The sequence below is a fragment of the Electrophorus electricus genome, chromosome 14, assembly GCF_041902795.1.
Source record: "Electrophorus electricus isolate QZ-2024a chromosome 14, ASM4190279v1, whole genome shotgun sequence".
NCBI classification, from domain to species: domain Eukaryota; kingdom Metazoa; phylum Chordata; class Actinopteri; order Gymnotiformes; family Gymnotidae; genus Electrophorus; species Electrophorus electricus.
Window position 1 is genome coordinate 7,086,225 of NC_137510.1, and position 20,973 is coordinate 7,107,197.

At 37.7% G+C, this 20,973-nt stretch overlaps 2 protein-coding genes across 24 annotated transcripts in view; one reads left to right on the forward strand and one right to left on the reverse strand.

The window, feature by feature from the left end:
* dtna (dystrobrevin, alpha) overlaps positions 1 to 5,261 on the reverse strand; it is a 32,118-nt gene extending 26,857 nt beyond the window's left edge. For 11 of the 14 annotated variants that reach the window (XM_081695919.1, XM_081695918.1, XM_081695916.1 and 8 more), the window contains exons 1-3: positions 3,175 to 3,311; positions 1,236 to 1,297; positions 954 to 1,034 (exon numbers count right to left, since the gene is read on the reverse strand). In XM_081695919.1, the coding sequence (XP_081552045.1) occupies positions 954 to 1,034; positions 1,236 to 1,297; positions 3,175 to 3,218 (187 nt within the window). In that variant the 5' untranslated portion in view covers positions 3,219 to 3,311. Of the gene's footprint in view, positions 1 to 854; positions 1,035 to 1,235; positions 1,298 to 1,773; positions 2,674 to 3,174; positions 3,312 to 5,010 lie in introns of those variants that run through there. The other 3 variants (XM_081695910.1, XM_081695917.1, XM_081695909.1) reach the window with 3 other exon arrangements.
* Positions 5,262 to 5,642: 381 nt separating this feature from the next.
* Positions 5,643 to 20,973, forward strand: part of ccdc178 (coiled-coil domain containing 178) — a 33,064-nt gene continuing 17,733 nt past the window's right edge. For 7 of the 10 annotated variants that reach the window (XM_035530487.2, XM_081696817.1, XM_081696816.1 and 4 more), the window contains exons 1-14: positions 5,643 to 5,798; positions 6,791 to 6,862; positions 7,028 to 7,158; positions 8,132 to 8,190; positions 8,293 to 8,378; positions 8,468 to 8,680; positions 8,938 to 9,158; positions 11,651 to 11,793; positions 13,146 to 13,299; positions 13,546 to 13,641; positions 14,644 to 14,780; positions 15,475 to 15,658; positions 16,909 to 16,971; positions 18,303 to 18,464. In XM_035530487.2, coding sequence (XP_035386380.1) covers positions 6,805 to 6,862; positions 7,028 to 7,158; positions 8,132 to 8,190; positions 8,293 to 8,378; positions 8,468 to 8,680; positions 8,938 to 9,158; positions 11,651 to 11,793; positions 13,146 to 13,299; positions 13,546 to 13,641; positions 14,644 to 14,780; positions 15,475 to 15,658; positions 16,909 to 16,971; positions 18,303 to 18,464 — 1,707 coding nt within the window. In that variant the 5' untranslated portion in view covers positions 5,643 to 5,798; positions 6,791 to 6,804. The other 3 variants (XM_081696814.1, XM_081696818.1, XM_035530488.2) reach the window with 3 other exon arrangements.

Consider the following 20,973-nt stretch of genomic DNA (forward strand, 5'->3'; position numbering starts at 1 on the left):
TAGCAGGATTTAAGGGTGTAAGAGTATACTTCTATATCAGTTTATTCCTTAGGCTATGCAGTTTTTGTCAAGTAATTCATTTCACACCTTTTTCTGCAGCATTTGTCCATAATTGTCATTTGCATCAGCTCGTATGCTTTGCATCAGCTCGAGTTTATTGTTATATAACCATGGAGCTAAACCCTTTTCCCTTACAGTTTTTAAGTTTATGTTTACATGCTCATGTTTTGTGAGACGCAAGCAGCACTTAGCAGTGGAAATTTAAAACCCATTGCAATGGTGGTAGCAATAGGAGTTTCACTTATGTATTTATTTATTTATTTACTTATTTTATTTTAAATCAGTTGCTTGTCAAAACAGCAAACATCACAGCCTGTCTTTTAATTTTATCTGAAGACCTGGCCAGTCATGCTCTAATAGGAACAGAAAACATTGATCTAGTTTGGCTGTCTTATTAAATCACCAGATGGATGGATATTGTTTTGTTTTCCATGAACAAGAAACTGGGCACACATATTTCCATCACACACTGGCTCTCAGTGTCAGGCAAAATTTTAATCTTCCATCTTTCGCAAACTTGCTGGTACTGATTAGTAGTTGATTGGCTGATCCATCTGTCATTGTGTTAGTTTCAGCCAATCAAAAAGTATTAAATACAAATGATGTTTTCCTTGTTAAAAATAATATTAGTTAATTTAGCTGTCAGCCAAAAGATGTAAACATGACAACATACACAATATACTGGATAGTGTATAATACAATATTAAAATTATCATTCAGCATATTGGCACTGGATTATAACAGAAGTGGAAGTGTTTGCTACTAGTTAGCAAACTGACAGCTGAAAATTGCACCTCAATTATGAAGCTTGTGTTGACAAAACACAGGTCGTATCACTGCACTGTCTTGATCAGTCTTGTAATCATATCTGGGTTTGTGCTACTCTTACTCACGATTGCACCTCTTCTGAATGAATCTGAGCTTGCAAGCTGTTCTGTAGGTGGACAACCTGATAGAATCCAACTCCAGGTTGCCTATGGATCAAAATGACATGTTCTTACTGTGTCGTATACCACGAATCTCTCTATTAAACTTTACATTTGCTGACAACTATCAAAACCTAAAAAATTAATTTTGCCAGCATTAATAATAGATGTCTTCTAAGTATCATTACCATGCTGCTTTTAGAATCAGTGGAAATATTGATGGTAACAGATTCACACTGAGACACTTACGCATCTCTACAAACAGTTGTCTTTTGTCCACCATAGTGCTGTTGCCTGGGTCTTCAATCATTCTGCCAAAAAGACAAAAGAATACATTAACTCAGACAAGAGACATTGTGCTACCCTGTGGCCTTGAGTGAGAGAAACTGACACAAAGAATTTAAGAATTTGTCTTTAACATCACTTCAGATGCTCTTTATAAGCACCAGCACACCAGTTAATCCAGTGGTCAAAACATGTTAAATATCTTTTTCCCCATAAGCCTTAATTGCACATCAGAAAAGGCTAAGACACTTCTGAATTACAGAATAGTGCTACACATTGAGAGCAAGATCAATAAAAAAGCAGGATAAATAAAATAAATAACCATTATTAAGAATAGTTAATGCATGGGAACTAGTGCATTACTTTTAAATACACACTCATAGGGACAATATTCGCCACTGGGAAGCACGAGAGAGACTGCCACATGCACAAGGCTGATCACCATGGTATGCTTAAGCCACGGCTGACTGCACACTGTCCCATGCAATCTAACACTGCCCACCTGATCATGTGATCCACTGCTATGGCAACAGAGAACCCAACCATCCCTGTCCCAAAAGGAGGAGCAATAGCTCTTCCCCCTTTGAGGTTCTTTGAGAAGAAGAGGGAAGGTCACTGTATCTTGTGTGCCATTTGAGTGTGCTGTGTAGTCTGTTTTGATGTGGTGCACACAACCATTTTCTTTTATTATGTTTTCACACACCCCCATTTCAGCTGCAGCATGTAACAATATAATCACTATACGATGTGCTCATATCATACAACTCTAGACTCTAGTGGAACTCCAGGGTCATGTTGCCAAGTGTATGAGGTGTGTCAGAACTTCATTTAGAGAACACAGAAGTATGCTAAAAATAGCCCTGACTTAAAGCTGTCCTACCAGCCTAAAAGAACACATAAAATATAGAAGTCATTATTATTCTAAAACACAACAGCTTTCACTCAGTACACACATATCTGACTGGAAATAATATATTGATTCCAGTGTGATTCCAGTGAGAACTTTACTAGTACAGCCCATTTTTGCTGTCGTCACTTGTCATTGTTATGGCAGGATCAGAGATCAGAGGTCTCTTTCACAGCAGTAAGGTAAACATTTCTCCCTGTTTTATTAGCATTTATATTTGATGGAGATATTTGGAAATTCAGCTACTTGACTTCAATCTGGATATATTTACATAATCTTTAAGGCATTGCTACACTGATCCCATTTACGGTTTCAGAAAGTTTGCCAACTTTTTACTGCACAGCATGGCTTAACATGGCAATCAGCTAATTTACCAAGGCATAGTACCCACAAACAATGGATGAACCATAAGATAAACTTGCAGTTGAGTTGAACAAACCTTTTATGCTGAAAAAAGTTAGTTTAAGTGTAAAACCTGGAGTTAAGTGTTACAAACAAACTCCAGCACAAATAAAAAAGCATTCAGCTTTATGGAAAAATAATGGCAAGTTTGAATTCTCTGATTCATAACTGAGGCAGTCTGTTCCAAATGTTGCCATCACCTGCCAGTACATGGATTAAATGATCAGAAGAAAACAGCGCTTTGATCTAGCAATCTCAGACTGAACTCTTCCAAACCCATTCATCACATCAGTGCTCAGCCTGAAACGCACAATTTAGAGACTGTGCTGCTCCGAATTCAAGAGCACAGCAACACTAGCCAACAACTGATATCCCCATAAACCACATATTGACCAGAAAAGGACCCAATAAAATATTCTACATTACTGAATGTAAATAAGACTGAATATCTAAACTCAAAGCACACAAGTCACTGAACTAAATAAATGAAAGAAGTTAATAGACAAACTGAAGAGTCATGATAGACACAACAGGTATGCAACTGCTGTTCTCAAGTGCACAAATGCTGTAGGCATTTGTGACATTAAGACATACCTGTTGGAGAGCACCATGGTCCAAATCTCTCTCTCTGACCACATATACCATGTGTCACCACCATACCATGTAATGTTGCTCCTGCTGAAGACACCCTCTTGCTCCTCAATAGGCTCAAGAGGGCAACAGTGATTGTGTGGGCGGCTCACTGAAATTAGAAACGGTCTGCAATGCCTCTATCTTTAACTTCACATCAGCGAGACTCACATTCTTGTTCACCTCAGACCAAGCTCACTTAGCTCCAGCTGTAGTCACTACGTTCCATGGAGCCTCTCTCTTTAGACAAGCATAATATATGAAGCTAATGAAATAACGAGGTTACAGTGGCATGCCTGGCTAAGGATCATTGTAATTTATGGCCTGTAATGTTACATTGCTAAGGCATAGTAATTACCCATATTGCACGTAGTTGCTCTCTCTTCAGAGATTTTCCCACTCTAAACCATGATCTGGTTTAGAAAGAGTAAGACACACAGGTAATGACTTCCATTATTAAAATCCTTACACCATTTAGAACAGCACTTAATGCAGTGTCCAACAGCAATTTATGCAGTATATATTATAGGTCTAATATATGCGTTATTTGGCTCATGGTGGGATTCTAAGAAGACGACTCCTTTGCAAACCACAGTTATTCATGACATCCATATAAAGTAATTACCACAGAGCTACCTGTCCGATCAGTTCAACAAACCAAGTCAAACATCTTATCTTTGTTGCTGGCTAGTGGTCTTTGCATTTAGATTTCAATAGAGAACTATGGAGTGAAGCATCGTCCAACCACACTCTTTAGCTTTTTAGAAAATACAAAATACATAAAAAAAATAAAATCATAAATGGAATGCAAAAATCACTTTTAGATTTTTTAGTTAACATCAAATACCTTTCAGTCTGTATAGCACTTTTGCTTAAGCAGTCCATATAGTACCTGCATTATTCAGTCTGTTTAGGACCTGAGCTTGTTCAGTCTGTGTAGCACCTGCTACGATGCAGAAGTGTTTTGGTGCGTTACATTTCTGTTATAATGGTGCCAGAATTTTATGAAATTCTACAATATAAGTGTACCTTAATCCATGTTTGCTCAACCAGACAGGTCAGCTGTTGTTAGTGTTGTTCAATTTGCAATAAAATTTAAATTTATCAGAACAGAACTCTGATTTAATTAATCCAGTTGGTTCCTCAGCATGAATCACGTTTTTACTAATGATTGTGTCTTGTATGCAGTAACCAATAAAAAGTAGGAATCAGGCCGATTTTAAAAACATTATTTAATTAAGTTCACGCAAATGGTTATGATAACTGCTTGATTCACTTTGCAAACTATCTGATGAGTTGACTGATGACTACATGTTAAGGACTAATCAAATGAGTCTTGGCGACGTTTTTTCATATACTATTTCAGTACATTTAAATAATTGGTTTTTACTCTCTACGCATGGTTAATTGCAATTGACAATTGCCGAAGATGCATTTCCCGCTGTGAAATGTACGGCGAGATCAACTACGCCAATTAAGCACGTTTCAGTGAAAACCACAGCAGTAATGGAGGGCATGTAACAACCACAAAACATGTTTACATACAAAACAATGTAATACAAATTAAATTGACAACAAAATCTGACTAGCACAACAGATTCTAAAGCCCTGATTTGTTATCTTCTGTCAACCTCAGAGGGTATTTTAAGCATCTTTTGTCACACGGACATGGCAGTAATCCCCTATGTAAAAGTAAAGCTGTAAAATGTTGTACAGGCATTTCGGTGAAGGAGAGTTTGCTGTGAGCTAGCACAGTCCTAGCACAACTATAATCCAGTTTGCAGTGCACTTGCTACTCACCATGCTTCCTTCCAAGGTATCGCGGAAACTGTTTTATAGCCAAATACGTTAGTGACACCAAAAGCCCATAATCAAAATGACCATGCATATCATTAATGCTAAACTAAGGTATCATGATTCCCAGCATTTTGCAGCTGCAGTGTGAACTGGGACCGAATTCAGTTTCCAGACGGGTTTTCCTTTGCGCGCTCGCGCGCGCTCTCTCTCTCTCTCTCTCTCTCTCTCTCTCTCTCTCTCTCTCTCTCTCTCTCTCTCGCTCTCTCTCAATGACGTAATGCGGAATCTCTCTCTAGTAGGCTATGCCCTAACGTTGCTTATATAAAAAAAAACCCGCATTTAGGCGATATTTCATACGTGATTTATTAATCGTCCACAATGTTTTCTAAAATATTAATAATTACTACGGAGCTATTATGTGTTTTCTAAAAGTCGGCAACTGGCCATTTCACAAGTACTTAAACTGTTCTGCGCAACATTCTAGCACCTTTATTCAAAGATAAAATTGTGCAGACTACCTGAATAATATTTTCTTTATATAAAGCACCCATATAAAAGTTAGGTGGGAGAGTTTTGTTCCACTTTTCCGCACTTCCTGTATTGTAGCTACAGAAAGCAGATCTCCAGCAGTGAACGTTGGTTTGCATGCTTGTTGCTTAGGAACCGTTTTAGGGTAGACACAAAAATGATATGATGCGCGATAAGCATCTGTCAGATATAGCTGGACAGTTAATGGTAGCTTGCAACGTTAATTGTTAGTCATCTGCTGCTTTGGCCTTGGACATAACCAGGTAAGTTAGCTAAATAGCCAGGTCGCTAATGCTAGTGTAGCTATGCGTCGTCATTCAAACTTAAGTTACGTTCTGATAAGTTGCAATTTATCAGAATATTAATTAATTACAGTTAACTAGCTAGCTTCCTACCGATCAGCCACAGCATTAACAACCACTGACAGGAGAAGTGAATAACATCGATTATCTCGTTACAATGACACCTGTCAAGTGGTGGGATATATTATATATAGGCAGCAAATGACCAGTTAGTTCTTGAAGTGTTGGAAGAAGGAAAATGGGAAAGTGTAAGATCTGAGTAGCTCTGGCAAGGAGTAAATTGGGATGGCTAAATGACTGGATCAGAGTATCTACAAAATTACTTGTGGAGTGTTCACAGTTACCAGGGGTTAGCTAGTACCTTTCAAAAGTGGTCCAAGGAACTGGTGGCAGCGTCATGGGCACCCAAGGCTCACTGATGCATGTAAGGAGTGAAGGCTAGCCAGTCTGTCTACTACAGTGCCTACAAAGGGCATGTGAGCATCACTGGACCGTGGAGTAATGGAAGAAGGTGGTCTGGACTGATGAATCACATTTTCTTTTACATGAATGGGCGGGGTCCATGTGCATCACTTACCTGGGGAACAGATGGCACCAGGATGCTCTATGTGAATGAGGCAAGGCAGTGTGATTGCTCTGGCAGTGTTCTGGGAAACCTTGGGTCCTGGAATTAATTTGCAGGATATGTGTCACCTTCCTAAACATTACATACAAATACATACTCTTACTGAGTAATGATTCTGAGGTAAACTGATGTCACTTTTAACAGCATGATGTAATTTGTATCTGTTATATGTTAATTATGCTGAATATTTACAAGAAGAATACTAACTCTTACTACTAACACTAAGTAGGTCTATTTTCAAAAATGTGTTGTTTGTCATCTTTTCCAAGGTACTACAGAAAAAAAACCTGTGAAAACCTAACCCAACTAAAGTTTCTTATTTTCCCAGATTCATCTTGTTCAATGCCTGACATTGAGCTACTACAAAGTCCCTCCAGGGAAGTTGGAGACAGTTTACAAGGTGCGCAGTATTTCATAAAAAGGCAGTGGTGTTATAGTTTTGTAAATATTGGACTACTATTCAAATTAGTAAAGGTGTCCCCACTCTCAAGTTAAGACTTTGTATTACTGCTGTCCAGGTCTGCACAGTATAGTTGTACTGAAAATTCTTTGGTTTGCTGTTCAGACCAGCGAGAGCTACAGAGAGTCTACGTCAGTCACAGCTTTGAACTGGAAAACACTCCAGTGCCATGTGTGAAGAAAGCAAAGAGCCATATTCAAGAGCTAAAGAACAAACTGGGGAGCTGGTGCCAGCAGGTAGTTGAGAATAAACACCTAGAGACTAGACAGAAAGATGACAAGTTAATATTAGAGCCAGTAGAAGTAGTACCATATTAGAGCTACATACATATCAATGGTCGAGAGTCCCAGTATTTCCACATTTCTGTATATTACAAAATATGATTCTAAATCATAACATGAATACTTTATACAGTATAGCCCAGACAATCGTTTAGAGTGACAGCATGTAAAATATATACTTTTATAAGCATTACACTTCTGGAGTTTTGAAGATCCATTTTTAAACACTGCTCCCTTTAGAACATAATTTTCAAGAGATTGCTCATCAAAAAATATGCTGTACATAATGACAACCTTACACCAAATGTAGTAGATGAGCAAAGATATTTGCTGCCCAAATTTTTTAAACTTTAAAAGGCCTTATATTATTGTTTCTGATTTTGTCTGTCATACTCTTATTTAATATGAACAAAAGGACAGACAAAATTCCAGATTTTTAATGATTGGTGCTGATGTGTTTAGGTATGCAGCATACTTTTGTCCCAAATTTAAGAATATTCCATGCTGGAAAAAGTTATATATGTATTATATATGTATGTGTTAACTGACTCCTTGAGGGTGGTTTGGTGTGAGTTGTCTGACTTTCCGATAGGGGGATCTGACAACTTAGCTCTTTGTAGCACAAGTTTGAAAGATTTCTAAAAACAAAAACAAAACAAAAAAAAAACAATATTTTGATTCTGAATGATAGATGTCTGTGCAAATTTCACATTGGCCCAGTCTGACTAGTCCAAGAGAAGGCAGACAGAATGACAGAAGCCTGAGTGTTTTTAGCACCACAAAAATGAGTGACGGTATCAAGATATTTTAGACTTGAATTAGCATGACTTAACTCAGCATTTGGAGATGGACAGAATCATGACCTAAAATATATTCAGTGTCTCTTAGCTGAACACTTTTGATGGAAAATGAGGTGCTTCTGTTTTAGGGAATTGATAATCAGGAAGATCATTCTGGGGGGGGAAATCAAAATGGTGTCATCTGGCGGTAAGAATCATACTCATGCTATCATAACTTAAATTACATCAGTATGGTACAGTAATTATTTATTTGTACTGTTTATTGGTTTAATTTATGATTATTCCCTAGATTTGATTCCACCAACTATACAGTCCCTGTAACATCTACTGAATTGTGTATTGAAGGCAGGGGTCTTTGTCTTCTGCGTAATTATGGTATGTTTTTTGTTTTCTTTGATAAATACTCTCAAAATACAAACAAATCCCAAATATCTAGACATGTTATTCTGTCCCTTTCTCTATAGAAAACGAGACACTGGACCTTTTCTGGAAAGGTATAGCTGGCATGGATGGAGTCCTCCTGGAGGTGCTGTCTCTTGTTGAACGGCTGGAGTCAGGGAGGCAGGAGGCCAGGGAGGTTCTGCGAGATGAATGGCAAAGGGCCCAGAGGCTGAGGATGAAACAGGATTCTCTCTCTCTATGGAAACAACAGCAGTTCCCAGCAGCAGTGCAGCTAGGTCAGTGAGAGTGGTGCTGAATACTATATTATTCCTAATGCAGATGTTTGTTAGGCAGTTCTGTAACCTAAAAGCATCATTAGGGGTACAGAAATTTGCTTTTTAATTATAGTCTATGCACATGAGTGAAATTATTGGCTTTACCATAAATAATATCTGTCAACTTGACTATTATGATGCAAAGGGGAATAGACGTTTGCTGATTATTAAGTCTTACTGTAGTGTTCGCACCAGCCTAAGTTGTGGCTCTTCCCCAGAATATGAGGTCTGCACTGGGGACATTGCCGAGCTCAAGTGGCATCTTAAACTGTGCCAAGAAAAAAGGCAACGAGCGAGAAGCAGCCTAAACCACGTGGAGGTGCAAAACCGCCAGCTGGATGATGATATTGATTTCCTGCAGAAACATGGGCCGCTCATGAAGGAGAAGCTACAGCTAGAGAGTGAAGTCATGAAACAGATCAAATCGGCCCAAGCCCAGGTGAGAACAGCCATGCTTTGTTCGGGCCTTTTATGCTTATCATTTACTTTAAAAGACTGGGGGGGGGGTAACTGTTATTTTAGAAACAAATTGTGCTATATAGAACCATTTCTGATGATTGCAGAGCCCACCTTGGAAAAGGGTTTCAAACACATCTTTAAAAAATTACCAAATTAAATTTTAAATGTTAATGTGCTATATGGTTCCCTGAAGGATTCCACCTGATCTCTGTGGAACCTTTTTCTGTTCCATTCCCACAGATCACATATGGTTCTTTGTTTTATTACAGAAAGATCTGTATTTTTTAATATTGTTTTTCCTCAGTATTTTGGAAAGAGAGTCAGTAATGGTCATATGTGTTAAGACTAGACAGAAATCCTTAGAAGCTCTGTTTAAAGAGTTGTGGTGTATACCCCCCCCCCCCCACCATCAACAATGCTAATGAAGCGCTCTAGATGGATTGTCTGTGTTCCCTAAATTCCATCAGCATGTAGACTTTGCAACAAGAGGGGTGAACATGGATATTGTTTGCACAAACATCCACAAGGCATTCTGAGTAGAGCCCTGCCCCCACCTTGGACACTCAGACCACAACTCTGTTATACTAATACCAGCATACAGACTGCCTATCTGAAACAGGTGAAAAGCTGGCCAGCAGGAGCCATCCATGCTCTTCAGGACTGTTTTGAGCACACCGCCTTGGGCATATTTAGGGAAGCTGCAAATGACAGCGATTCCATAAACTCGGAGGTGTATACAGCATCAGTGAGTGTCTACATCAGCAAGTACAATGATAATGTTACTGTCTCTAAAACCATTGCCACACCCCCTAACCAGAAGCTGTGTATGACTGCTGAGGCGGATATGCTGCTGAAGACATGATAAAGCCTTCAGAGCAGGTGACAAAGTGGCCCTGAGAACAGCAAGGGACAAATTATCCCAGGCTGTCAGGAATGCGAAGTGCACACATGCTCAGAGAATCTATGGACACTTCCAAGACTCATAAGGCACATGAAGCATGCGGCAGGGCATTCAGCCCATCACCAATTACAGGGCACCTGTGCCAAAGAAGTCTTCAGGGTCCTCCCTCAATGAGTACCGTCTTGTCACGCTCACACCCATCATCATGACGTGCTTCACACCTATCATCATGTGCTTGTCATGAGGCATTTCACGATGCAGCTGTCCCCCTCAATGTAGCCCCTTCTTATAGTGCCCCAAGCGTTTAACACATGATGCAATTGCCCCCCGCCCTTCTTCTGGCCCTGGTCCATTTGGACCAAAAGGACTGCTGTTCATAGACTTCAGTTCAGCATTTAACACAATTCAGCATCTGATTGAAAAGCTAAGACCACTGAGCCTGAACACCTCCCTCTGTAACTGGATCCTGAACTTTCTGTTGCATCACTTCCTGGTTTGGGAACTGCTCTGACTCGGACCACAAGACCCTGCAGAGAATATTGATGGCAGCCAAGTACATCATTGGGGTCTCTCTACACACCATCATCATGTACATTTACAACATACACTGCATCTGAGCCCACACACCCCTTATGCAAGCTCTTCTCTCTCCTACTTTCATGGAAGAGGTACTGAAGCATTCAGACCTTTATAGGCAGACTCTGTAGTAGTTTCTTCCCCCATGCCATCAGACTCCTCAACTCCCAGAAACTGACAACAAATATTTAACAAATACTGTATTCCTTTGTGTTCTTAAATTAGAGTACTAGCTGTTACCTCAATGACTGCTGTAAGCATTAAAATATCACAGTGTGGTGATCCATTGCACATCCACCCAACTGGTGTCATGCACTGGTCAGTGTTACAGATATGTTATCTGTATTTCACAATTATTGTTTACACCTATGCTACATTTATAGTGTTTAACTTACAATTATGACTAAATACAACTTGAACAACTGAGGGTTAAGGGCCTTGCTCAGTAGCAACCTGTTGGTGGTGGGGCTTGAACTGACATCCTTCTAATTACTTGTCAAGTACCATAACCATTGAACTACCACTGCCCCTATGTTTTCCATTTCTGTTGAACCATGGCCCTGGTGGAATATTATTTCGCTTCAGTTTACCTGTCTATAGCTGAAATGACAATAAAAGCTTCTTAACTCTAACAAAATAGCTTACTATTTTAAAAACAAATGAATGTTGTTAGAAACAAAACCAGGTTTAATTTAGCCTATGATCAAATAATGTCATTAAGTCATCAGGGCACAGGGAAGGAAATGGATAGAAAATTATTATACTGTACATTATTTCTGTAAAAGATAATAATAATAATAATAATAATAATAATAATAATAATAATAATAAAATGTTATGATAATAGAAATTTAATAAAAGTTAAAGTTAATAATAGAAATTCTGGAATCCTGCCTGTAGTCCCCATAAAGCATTCTCTTTATACTTGCAGGCATGACTTCTATGACCTGTAGGCCATACAAATTGAATTGTATGTTTTGATTGATTTCATTTAGGTCAATGACACTTTCTCCAATCTGTCCCATGATCTGAGAAAATCCCAGGAGGAATTGGAAAATGAGGAATTGAAGGCAAATAAAGAAAGAGAAGTGATGTCTGTGGAGCTCAAAGATGTCCAAAATCATCTTAAAGATCGACTGTAAGTCAGTAACAACCAATATTGTTTGAGGATTTTTACAGATGTGCCATTTTCTAAATGTCCCCTAAGTTTTCTTCCCTTACTTAAAGCCTTTACGCAATGTTAAGAAACAAGAAAACAGAAAAGTATAGAACTAATCACAGATCTGTGCAAAGATGACAACCTTTGCAGTGATGTTATATAACACCAGTATATCATCAGATTTCACTTTGAACATACAGTACTTCTTGTATTGCATCAGTTGAGGCAGTGGGGGTCACTAAAATGCCAGACTCTAAATACAATCCCAAATCCCAGCTCTGTCCTCAGTCTCACTGAAACTTGCACAAATTTCCCTCGGGATGAATAGAGTATTTCTTATTATTCTTATTCTTAACACCACCAAGATATCCTATACTTGTGCAGTTAGTTTTCATCAGCTTTTAATAAAGTTATAGCTAACACTGGCAATGTCGAAAAAGACATTGGGCCTATTCTTAAGTAGTTCCTTAAGTAGTTCCCCTATTCTTAAGTAGTTCCTAGTACTATAGGTCAGCAAATGATCATTCTTTGGTGAACTATGAGTAGTGATTACAAACTATGTCAGATAAAGTATGTAGGCTTACAGCCTTTTTTGTTGGTAGTGTGAAATCATTCTTATTATTCAGTCATAAGTACATAAAAAAAAATATTTGAAAAAATATTTGAAAAATCATCTCCACAGTATTACACAGGGACACAGCATCAAAACCATTTTCTTTTCATGGCTTCAGTCACAGAAGTACAATATACAGCATAGAAAAATGTTTTTCTTTTCACCCGTCATAGCTATTGTATGTGCACTTGCCAGCTCGCCACAAAGAAACAATAGGAAACCTTTAGTCTCATTTGAATAAATGAATACAATTGGCATTTAATTATACAGATTTGCTTATATAAATTTCATAATAGGTCATTTCCAGGTAAAGGTGGGACACACAAGATATAATTGGTTTACTGTTTAACAGTTTAGTTTTACAGGTAGGCAGGCTAGTTTCTTCGACTATTTCCACTGTTTACTGTCTCAAATATACATGAAAGCAGCCTCTAACAGTATTACCATGGCTGGGACTGATTGTCAGATTGCTAATTCGGAGAATACTTTATGATGAAAGCTTATTACTGAATGAAACACACACACAAAAATATGATTAGTGAAATTTCTCTGACTTATCAAAAAGAATGTAAAATGTTATAAATACATTAACAATGCCAATGACTACCTGAGTTTCTCTGAAAATCATTTTGTTACTCTTACATAAATATCATAAATATAATCATGATCACATTAGTAATATGATAATACATTTAAAGTGCCTTTCCTGTGATTTCAGTACAGAATTCCAGCATCTGAAGTCTTACTGGGATTTTTGCTGTTTCGAAGTGCGTAAGACAGAGGAGAATATTGCATTAAAAGATACACAACTTAACACCATGATCCAGCAGATTCAGCTTCTAGAAACACAGGAGATCAAAATAAACACCACTGTGAGTTACTCTGAACATGGTGACAAGTTTACTGGTGAGCGGTGACAACGAGGCCTGACTGAATATTTTTATTAATAATAACATATTAATTATTAACAATAATGTATTATTAATATTTCTCAAAAGATTGCTTCTCGGGTGTTTGATTCTCTCTCCTACTTCCTTAATATAAAACAGTGAAATTCTATAAAGAAATTATATTCCCATTGTCTTCCTGGTACTGCTGATAAGTCTGTTTCCTTAAAGGTTGTGGAACTAAGGGCAAAGCTAGATGATCAGGAGAAAAAATTGAGGGAGAAACATGATGAAATTACAAGCCTTCAAAAACAGATCCAAGCAACTGTAAGTACTTATATTTAACATAAATTGCTAAAATTATTATTGCTTATTGGTGATTTTTTATAATAATTTCATTGTGCTGAAAAAGCATGTTAAGAGTGTCATTCCACATGTCCTCTGGAGGGCAGGAAAGGTCCATGATTTCCTTTGGTCACTGTGCCATAGTGTTCAAAAAACACCACCACCATTTTGTTCTAACAGTAGTCTCATGCGTAAAAACTTTGTATGGGAGTGCACATTACACAGAGCATTGAAATATCCAAGTAGTGTTCAAACTGGAATGAAATGGTACTCCTCCATAAATAACTTCTGTGTGAACAGTAGAAAGAAAAATAAGATGGTCTTTGCTAGATTGAGGTGTAGAATTGGAACATCATGGCAATAACAGCCAAAAACATCTTAAAAATATATTTTCTATTATGCAGATATCATCTCATCACCTTATGATTCTGGGTGAAATTAGCTCTTTTTTTCTGTTCAATATTTCTATAAAACGTGTTTATTTCTGGAAGATTGTGGCTTGGTATCCATTTATGGACAAATAATCTACATTGTAATTAATCAATTATGAAAAATGTGAAAACAACTCAATTTAATGTCTAAACATTAAATTCATCAGTCTAAAAATACACTCCTATTAATTGTGAGCATGAACTTAATTTATAAATCAAAGTCTGGAATGAAATGCTGCAAATACAATACATAAACTAGCTAAAAAAGAAAGAAAGGAAGGAAGGAGGGAAAAATAAAGAAAGATTCTGTTTCTGAAAGCTGGTGCTTGTAAGTTTTCTAACATTGTATTTATGAATAGCTTAAGAAGGAAGAGAATGACCAAGCATCAGTAGTCCTAAATCATTTGAACCTATAGAGGCATTGCTTCATTATACTGCTGCTTGTTACCCTGCTTTGTTTATAATTGTGCATACATTATAACAAATCTGTCACTATTACACAATGACAAATGCATGTACAAAACTGTAAATGCCTGATGTGTCACTTTCTCAGAGAGGCAAAAGAGAAGCGAAGGTTTTAGAGTATGAGGATATCTGCCGTGGAAAGCGGCAGGAGCTTCAGCATCTGCATGGTCAAAACAAAGACCATGGGATGGACATTGAGGCCTACAATAAAAAGATCAGCCAAAGGTTTGAACGCTTACATCTGATATGTTGCAACCCAAAGCACTGTTGTACCCATTACTTAATTATGGATGTTGTCTCACTGCATTATGCTTATGTGTTTTGGGAGTCATGTCCAGAGTCCAGGTGGGCTGGTTTTACCACAAGTGTAAAACACATTCACAAAGATGTGTTTATTATGTTAAATATTTTTTGCCATCTCTCTTTCTGATGGGAATTGTCAGCTGATTTGCTAAAATCCTAAATGCTTCATAAGAGAAATCATGCCAAACTAAAACTGATCACCCCTACAACTTGAGCAACTGAGGGTTAAGTCAATGGCAGCATTTCTTTGTAGTAAATACATTGGAAGTAGAAAAACAATCTGTCGGTCCTAATGTAAAGACTTCTTATTGTCAAGCAACGAAACATTTGTAGGCTGTAGTTATGATGCAAAAACTACAGAGCAGTGTTGCCACTCTTCAAAAGTGAGGGTGCCAGCAGCTTTCTGCTGGAATTGTGATAGCTTTTTGAGAAGGCTACTTTTTACAGTCAGTTTACATTGATTATATTGCATTAACCTTGGACAATGAAAAATTCTCCAGACATTATTTTGATTTGCAATACCTCAAAATTTTAACTTAGGTTTTTACATTTAAACAAAAAATGATGACATTTGACAGTGTTCATGGGACTATTTGCCTTGTTTCACTCTTTGTAGCAAGCAGGCAGTAAAGCAGCTGCAGGGAGAGCATAAGCAGATCTTAGAAAAGATCAGTCAAAATGAGGAGCAGAGAGACCAGGCCGAGAGAGAGCTCACCCTGCAGGCTGCCCTGTGTGCCACTACCAGGGCCAGTCTGGAGGACCTGGAGCATCAATCCTTCATGCAGGAGCAGAGAATGAGGGTGAGAAAAACCTCATTCTAGATGCCTTATCATGCTATTTTACTGTAGGCCAGTGTCCCTTAAAAGCTGTAGATGGAAAAGACATTGTAGACTACTACTCTTTGTGAGAAGCCACGTGCACTCAGTTAAAAGCCAATCAATGGGACTGCATAATCCTAGGAATTAAGCTAGGAATCTCACCAACAAATTTCTGTCATTTCTGGTTCCCAGGAGCTATTGAAGCTAGTTGAATTGTCCTTGTTTTCCACTATTATTAAAGCTGAATGATTACATATCTAAATGGGAGCATTTCCTATCCCAGGAACAAGAAGTTGACAGACAACATTAAAACAACTTTTAACACATTCTTTGTTTGCAAATATTAGTTATTGCTTTGAGAGCATATCAAATGAAAGAGAATGAAGTCTTTCACCATCTATGTGATGAAGAGGGCTTGTCAAAGACAACAATTACATGCAAGATAACAACAGCTTATTAATTGTTATGTTATGGATATGTATAGTTATTAGACAGCAATTTACATGTATTGGCAGATTAAATGAAATACAGGAAAATGTGAATTTCTGGGAAATGGTGGTTAAATAGCTTTATGAGTGACAGAAAGGCCTTGCCTTTTGGCTGCTTGTGTCAAGGGTTCCTTGGTCTCTGACCAGTATGTTTATGGGGCCAGATGAGCACCAATTTTGCCAACCGAGAAGCTTAATTATTTAAAATTTTTATGGTGGAAAAAATGTGGAACAGGAGAAATTTTGGCACTGGCACCAGCATCATTTTGTTGGAAAAGTGCTATAATTTTTTATGACCACATCACAGAAAGCTTTTGTCTGTATTTTTGTAGTTATTCAAGGTATATAGAAGAAAACCCAAAGCTGTGCTAGAAGGATTCTTCTTTGTGTTATTCTGTAATAAGCATTTTTTTGTTTGGCACAAACAAGATGCCCCAACCAACAATTAAAAAAGCTAAGTAAAAGTCTGGCTGTTAACTGTTGGGATTTTTGGTATAGAAATAAGGTAAATAGTGTAGGTAGTTGCTTAACTGGTGGCAGACATAGACCCCACTTTGAATTAGTAGGTGAATTTCTTATTCAGTTTTTCTATGTCTTCAAGCAATAATTATTGGCCAATTGAAGAGCAGCCCTCTTGTGCTATGTGACTATAGTTTAAGAGTAATGACTAAATGAAAAACTTTGTCTTGAACATAAAGCTACCAGCTGGTTTTAATAATCAGATCATTTTTGTTTGCTTGTCAGAAAGAGACAGAAAAACTGAAGATGGAGCTAATGAATGAGATGAAAGTGGTGTTAGTGCTCGAGGTAAGATCTCAAAAATATCACAGTATGATGGTACAGATGCTTGTCTTTTGAATGTCAAGTCTTAGTTAAGGTTAAATCAGTGATCTACCAATATGCAGTCCAATAATCTATAATAATATAACCTAGAAATACAACTTTCCCTTCAAGCACATTGTAACGTGTGGTGGCCCGAGTGCCATAGGGCAAGGGGCAGGACGCACAGACTCCACCGACTGGGACGAACATTTATTAAAATAAACGACAGTGGCACTCACGCATTACCAATGATACACATGAACATGAAACGATTGACGCTAAACAAACACGATACACAGGAATACATTTAACATAAACACGTTACATTCAGACATTACACCGACAATGACCAACAACGCCGCACACCCTGACTTGAGTTTAAATACACACAGACAAAACGAAGTACAGGTGTGTCTAGGCGTGGCCACAAATGAAAGTCCTCCCACTGCATGTGGCTGGCCAAACCATGTGCCTTGCAGGAGGCGAGCGTTCCGTGACACTCATGCTTTAAGATCTATTCAATTCTTATAGTGTTTTTGATTTTTTAATCTTATTAATAGACAGTTTCATATTAATCATATTAATAGACAATTTAATATCTGTCAAACATTGTACAATACTGTTAAAAAGAAATTAATAAATGATGGCATACCTAGCACACAAGTTGCAGATTTTTGCAAATGAGTCAATGTAGTTAATGAACTTTTAAATCTGAATAACCCTGTATGTCTCATTAGGCGATTTGTGATTACGCTTGGTGCATGCCAGGAGTAACAGGGCCTAAAAATTCGAGATGTCCCTTTCTGCAGTATCTAAAGTGTTCTCCTCAACATATGAGGTTTTCATCAATTCTTTAAAGCCTAGGTTCTCAGATGACAGATGATGCCAGTCCATGTGAAAGCTCATCAAAGCTTATCTGTACATGTATTATAGTAGCTATAGTTTTGTAATGCTGTCTATTTTTGTGATTTACACAAAGTAATATTTATACATATTCAACAACACCACTACAATAAACAAACAAACAAATAATAGCACTTAAAACACATGTCTTGCAAACCAAAAATGAATGCTTATATTTTTATTTTAAAATATAATTTTTATAATTAAAAATGTCCTCTCTAACAACCATATTTGTGGTAATTTGGTTATTTTGATTTCACAAAGAGGAATATTTGCTGTTAGCTGCAGTTAATTTTCTGTGACAAAAGCAGAAAGTTTTTTCTAACCCTTTTACTAGAGAACATTTGCTTTTAATTACATGTTTTCTGTGATATACTTTTATTATTTACATCTAATCTTCACCTAAAATTCAGGGTAATATAGCCTCAATAACGGAAGAATTCAATCTGGCAAAGGCTGACTGTGAGAGAGTAGAAAATGAGCTCGTAAAAGAATATGAGGATACCTGTTCTACAGCTGGCCGGCTGGAGATAGAGATGGTTGAACTAAGAGAAATACACACAGCAAAATATAAGGTAAGCATTTCCCTGGAATAGTATTTAAGCTCTGCAGTTTTTTGTTCCTATTTTACTACTTTAAGGAAAATCATTACATCCGGTATAAATGAACAAGGCCATCTATTGAAAAGGAAAAGGTGAAGATATTAGTTTATAGATGTATGTATAGCAGGTCACTGTACATACTGGGAACATAAATGTTGAAACAATATTGGGCCAATACTGTGTCTCAGGCCACCCAAAGTTTTATAAGCTATTTATTTGGCCAGTACCTGAATATTTAAATGTGAAAACCTCTCTAGCAAATTAATTCTACTCAAGACCAATTGAATAGTTCAGCCAAATACTTTGATTACAAGGTGCACCATTGAGGCAGCCTTCACATATGGAATGTTCCAGCTAGACTGACTGATCATATTCATGCTCATCTGTAACAGTAGCACAGAAATGTGCCTCCCCTCCATAACAGAGTTCAGATGGAGTTAGCAATCTCCTGAAGGGATAGGATTAGCACTAACTTGGCAAAACAGGAGCTTCGTTGAAGGCACAAAAATAAACTTGAAGAAAATATGAACCCCTAATTTAATAGTATTCTTAAGGATTATACATTAAAAACTTTTTTTTCTCAGTTGCACAATATAAATACAAATTAATAAAATAAAACATTATTTCAGACAAAGTAAAATACAAATTGCGTGATAGGTAGACTTTTTTGTCTTCTCAAGCACCAAAATGTATTCTATGTGTGTAGGTCTATAAAATATTAGTTACAGATGATCACAGATTGGATTACATTGGTTTACGTTGGATTATATTGGATCAATAAATAATCACAATCTATAAATAATATAATTACCTGGCAAAGGAAGGTGTTTTTCACTGTGGACATGCACTAATTTACATGTGCACATGTGAAATCTTATACAGAGGCATTAGTGACTTATGACTAAATCACAGTAAGGCTCGTCAGTCTAATAGTCTTTCAGAACCTTCTCAACCTCCAAGCCTGCATTGCATTTTATGCAGGTAAGCTCAGTTGCCTCATTATTCATGGAACAAATGTTACAACCAATAGAGTATCTCATAAGCCCCTCACCATGACAAGGTACAGTGATATCACACTAGTTATGTAGTCACTGGGTCATTATTTGAATCAGAAGAACCAGGCCCCTATGAGGGCACACTGAAAGTGTAGGGTATTCAGGTAACTACTGCACATATAGCATATATGATCAGTATGGCTCCAGTGCAGCCACAGCCCAGACTGAATGGCCTTTTAGTGACTGGTCAAAGATGCCTTTCAAGAAAAGTAGATAACCATTGAATGAAGGAATGCAGTTAGGGAGTCTTTGTTTTGGAGGCGGCTTGTTTATGGCTTCTGACTCATACTGCTACACAGTTTCAGTGATAAAGTGTAAGACTGTCAATATGTTGATGGAAAAGGCCATGTCTGTGTCAGTCCTGGAGTAAAAAAAAACATAGTATTAGATGAACTGTTCTTAACTCCACTGGATTGTTATATTGATATGGAAGCCTCAAACCACTGTCTTCCTGCACCAAATGGCAGCCTGCCAGGCATGCATGCATTCCCCCCATTTCCCTGCATGAGGGCACAAAGCCCAGTAGAGTGGCAGATGTTAGAAAGGCCCAATGCCTCCTAGGGTGCAACACTGCTGCACCCCTGTGGGTAGTTGACACAAGTGTGAGCTTGTGGTGAGAGGCGCAGTTGCTGTGTTCAAAATGATGCCATCTGAAGTCCTTTGAAGAGTAATGATGGTATAAATCCAATATCCTAAATTTTCAATGCTATAGTGGAGTCAAAAAGGCATTTTATCAGTGGTTGGATCCTAGACGTTCTATAGCAGCCCAGCTATAGAACTTCATTTGGATCATCCATGGCTTTGGTTTGCTCAAATGGTATAATTAACATTTTGCAGACACATAACATATTGTTCTCTTAGAGCTTTACAGAGATTACCCACAGATTTAAAGGTAATTATACACATCCCTAGTGCTGTTGAGTATCTCCCAATCTGACATCTTGTAATATTTACATTCTTAGACAGACAATTGTTAGACAGTCTTATCCAGCGCAGTCATTCACATTTATCAGTATGGCAGAATGTGTGCTCCATGTGAAACAGTCCCATGATGTTGTTGTTACTAGCACCTTGCTCTACAAGCTACAGGAGAAAAAAAAGACTTGGTGTAAGTGCTGGAGATTGAACCCAGGACCACATACATGCAAACAATGCACTCTACTGTGCTACATTCCCTCCCTTTAACCACACTAATATAGTTGTTTAACAGTTAACCATTAACACAAAATGTACATGGTGACTACTTTCAGACTTTCAAAATACCCAAACTCAACAGTTATACATTTATTTATATATGTTTTCCTGCTAAAATCCAAACCTTCCCAGCTCTCACTACTTCAGTGCTGCCTGATCCTGCTGTGGCTCCTCCTTTATATACCTGCTTGAGCTACAGTCACATTACAAGCCATGTTGTTCAAATTCTTTGC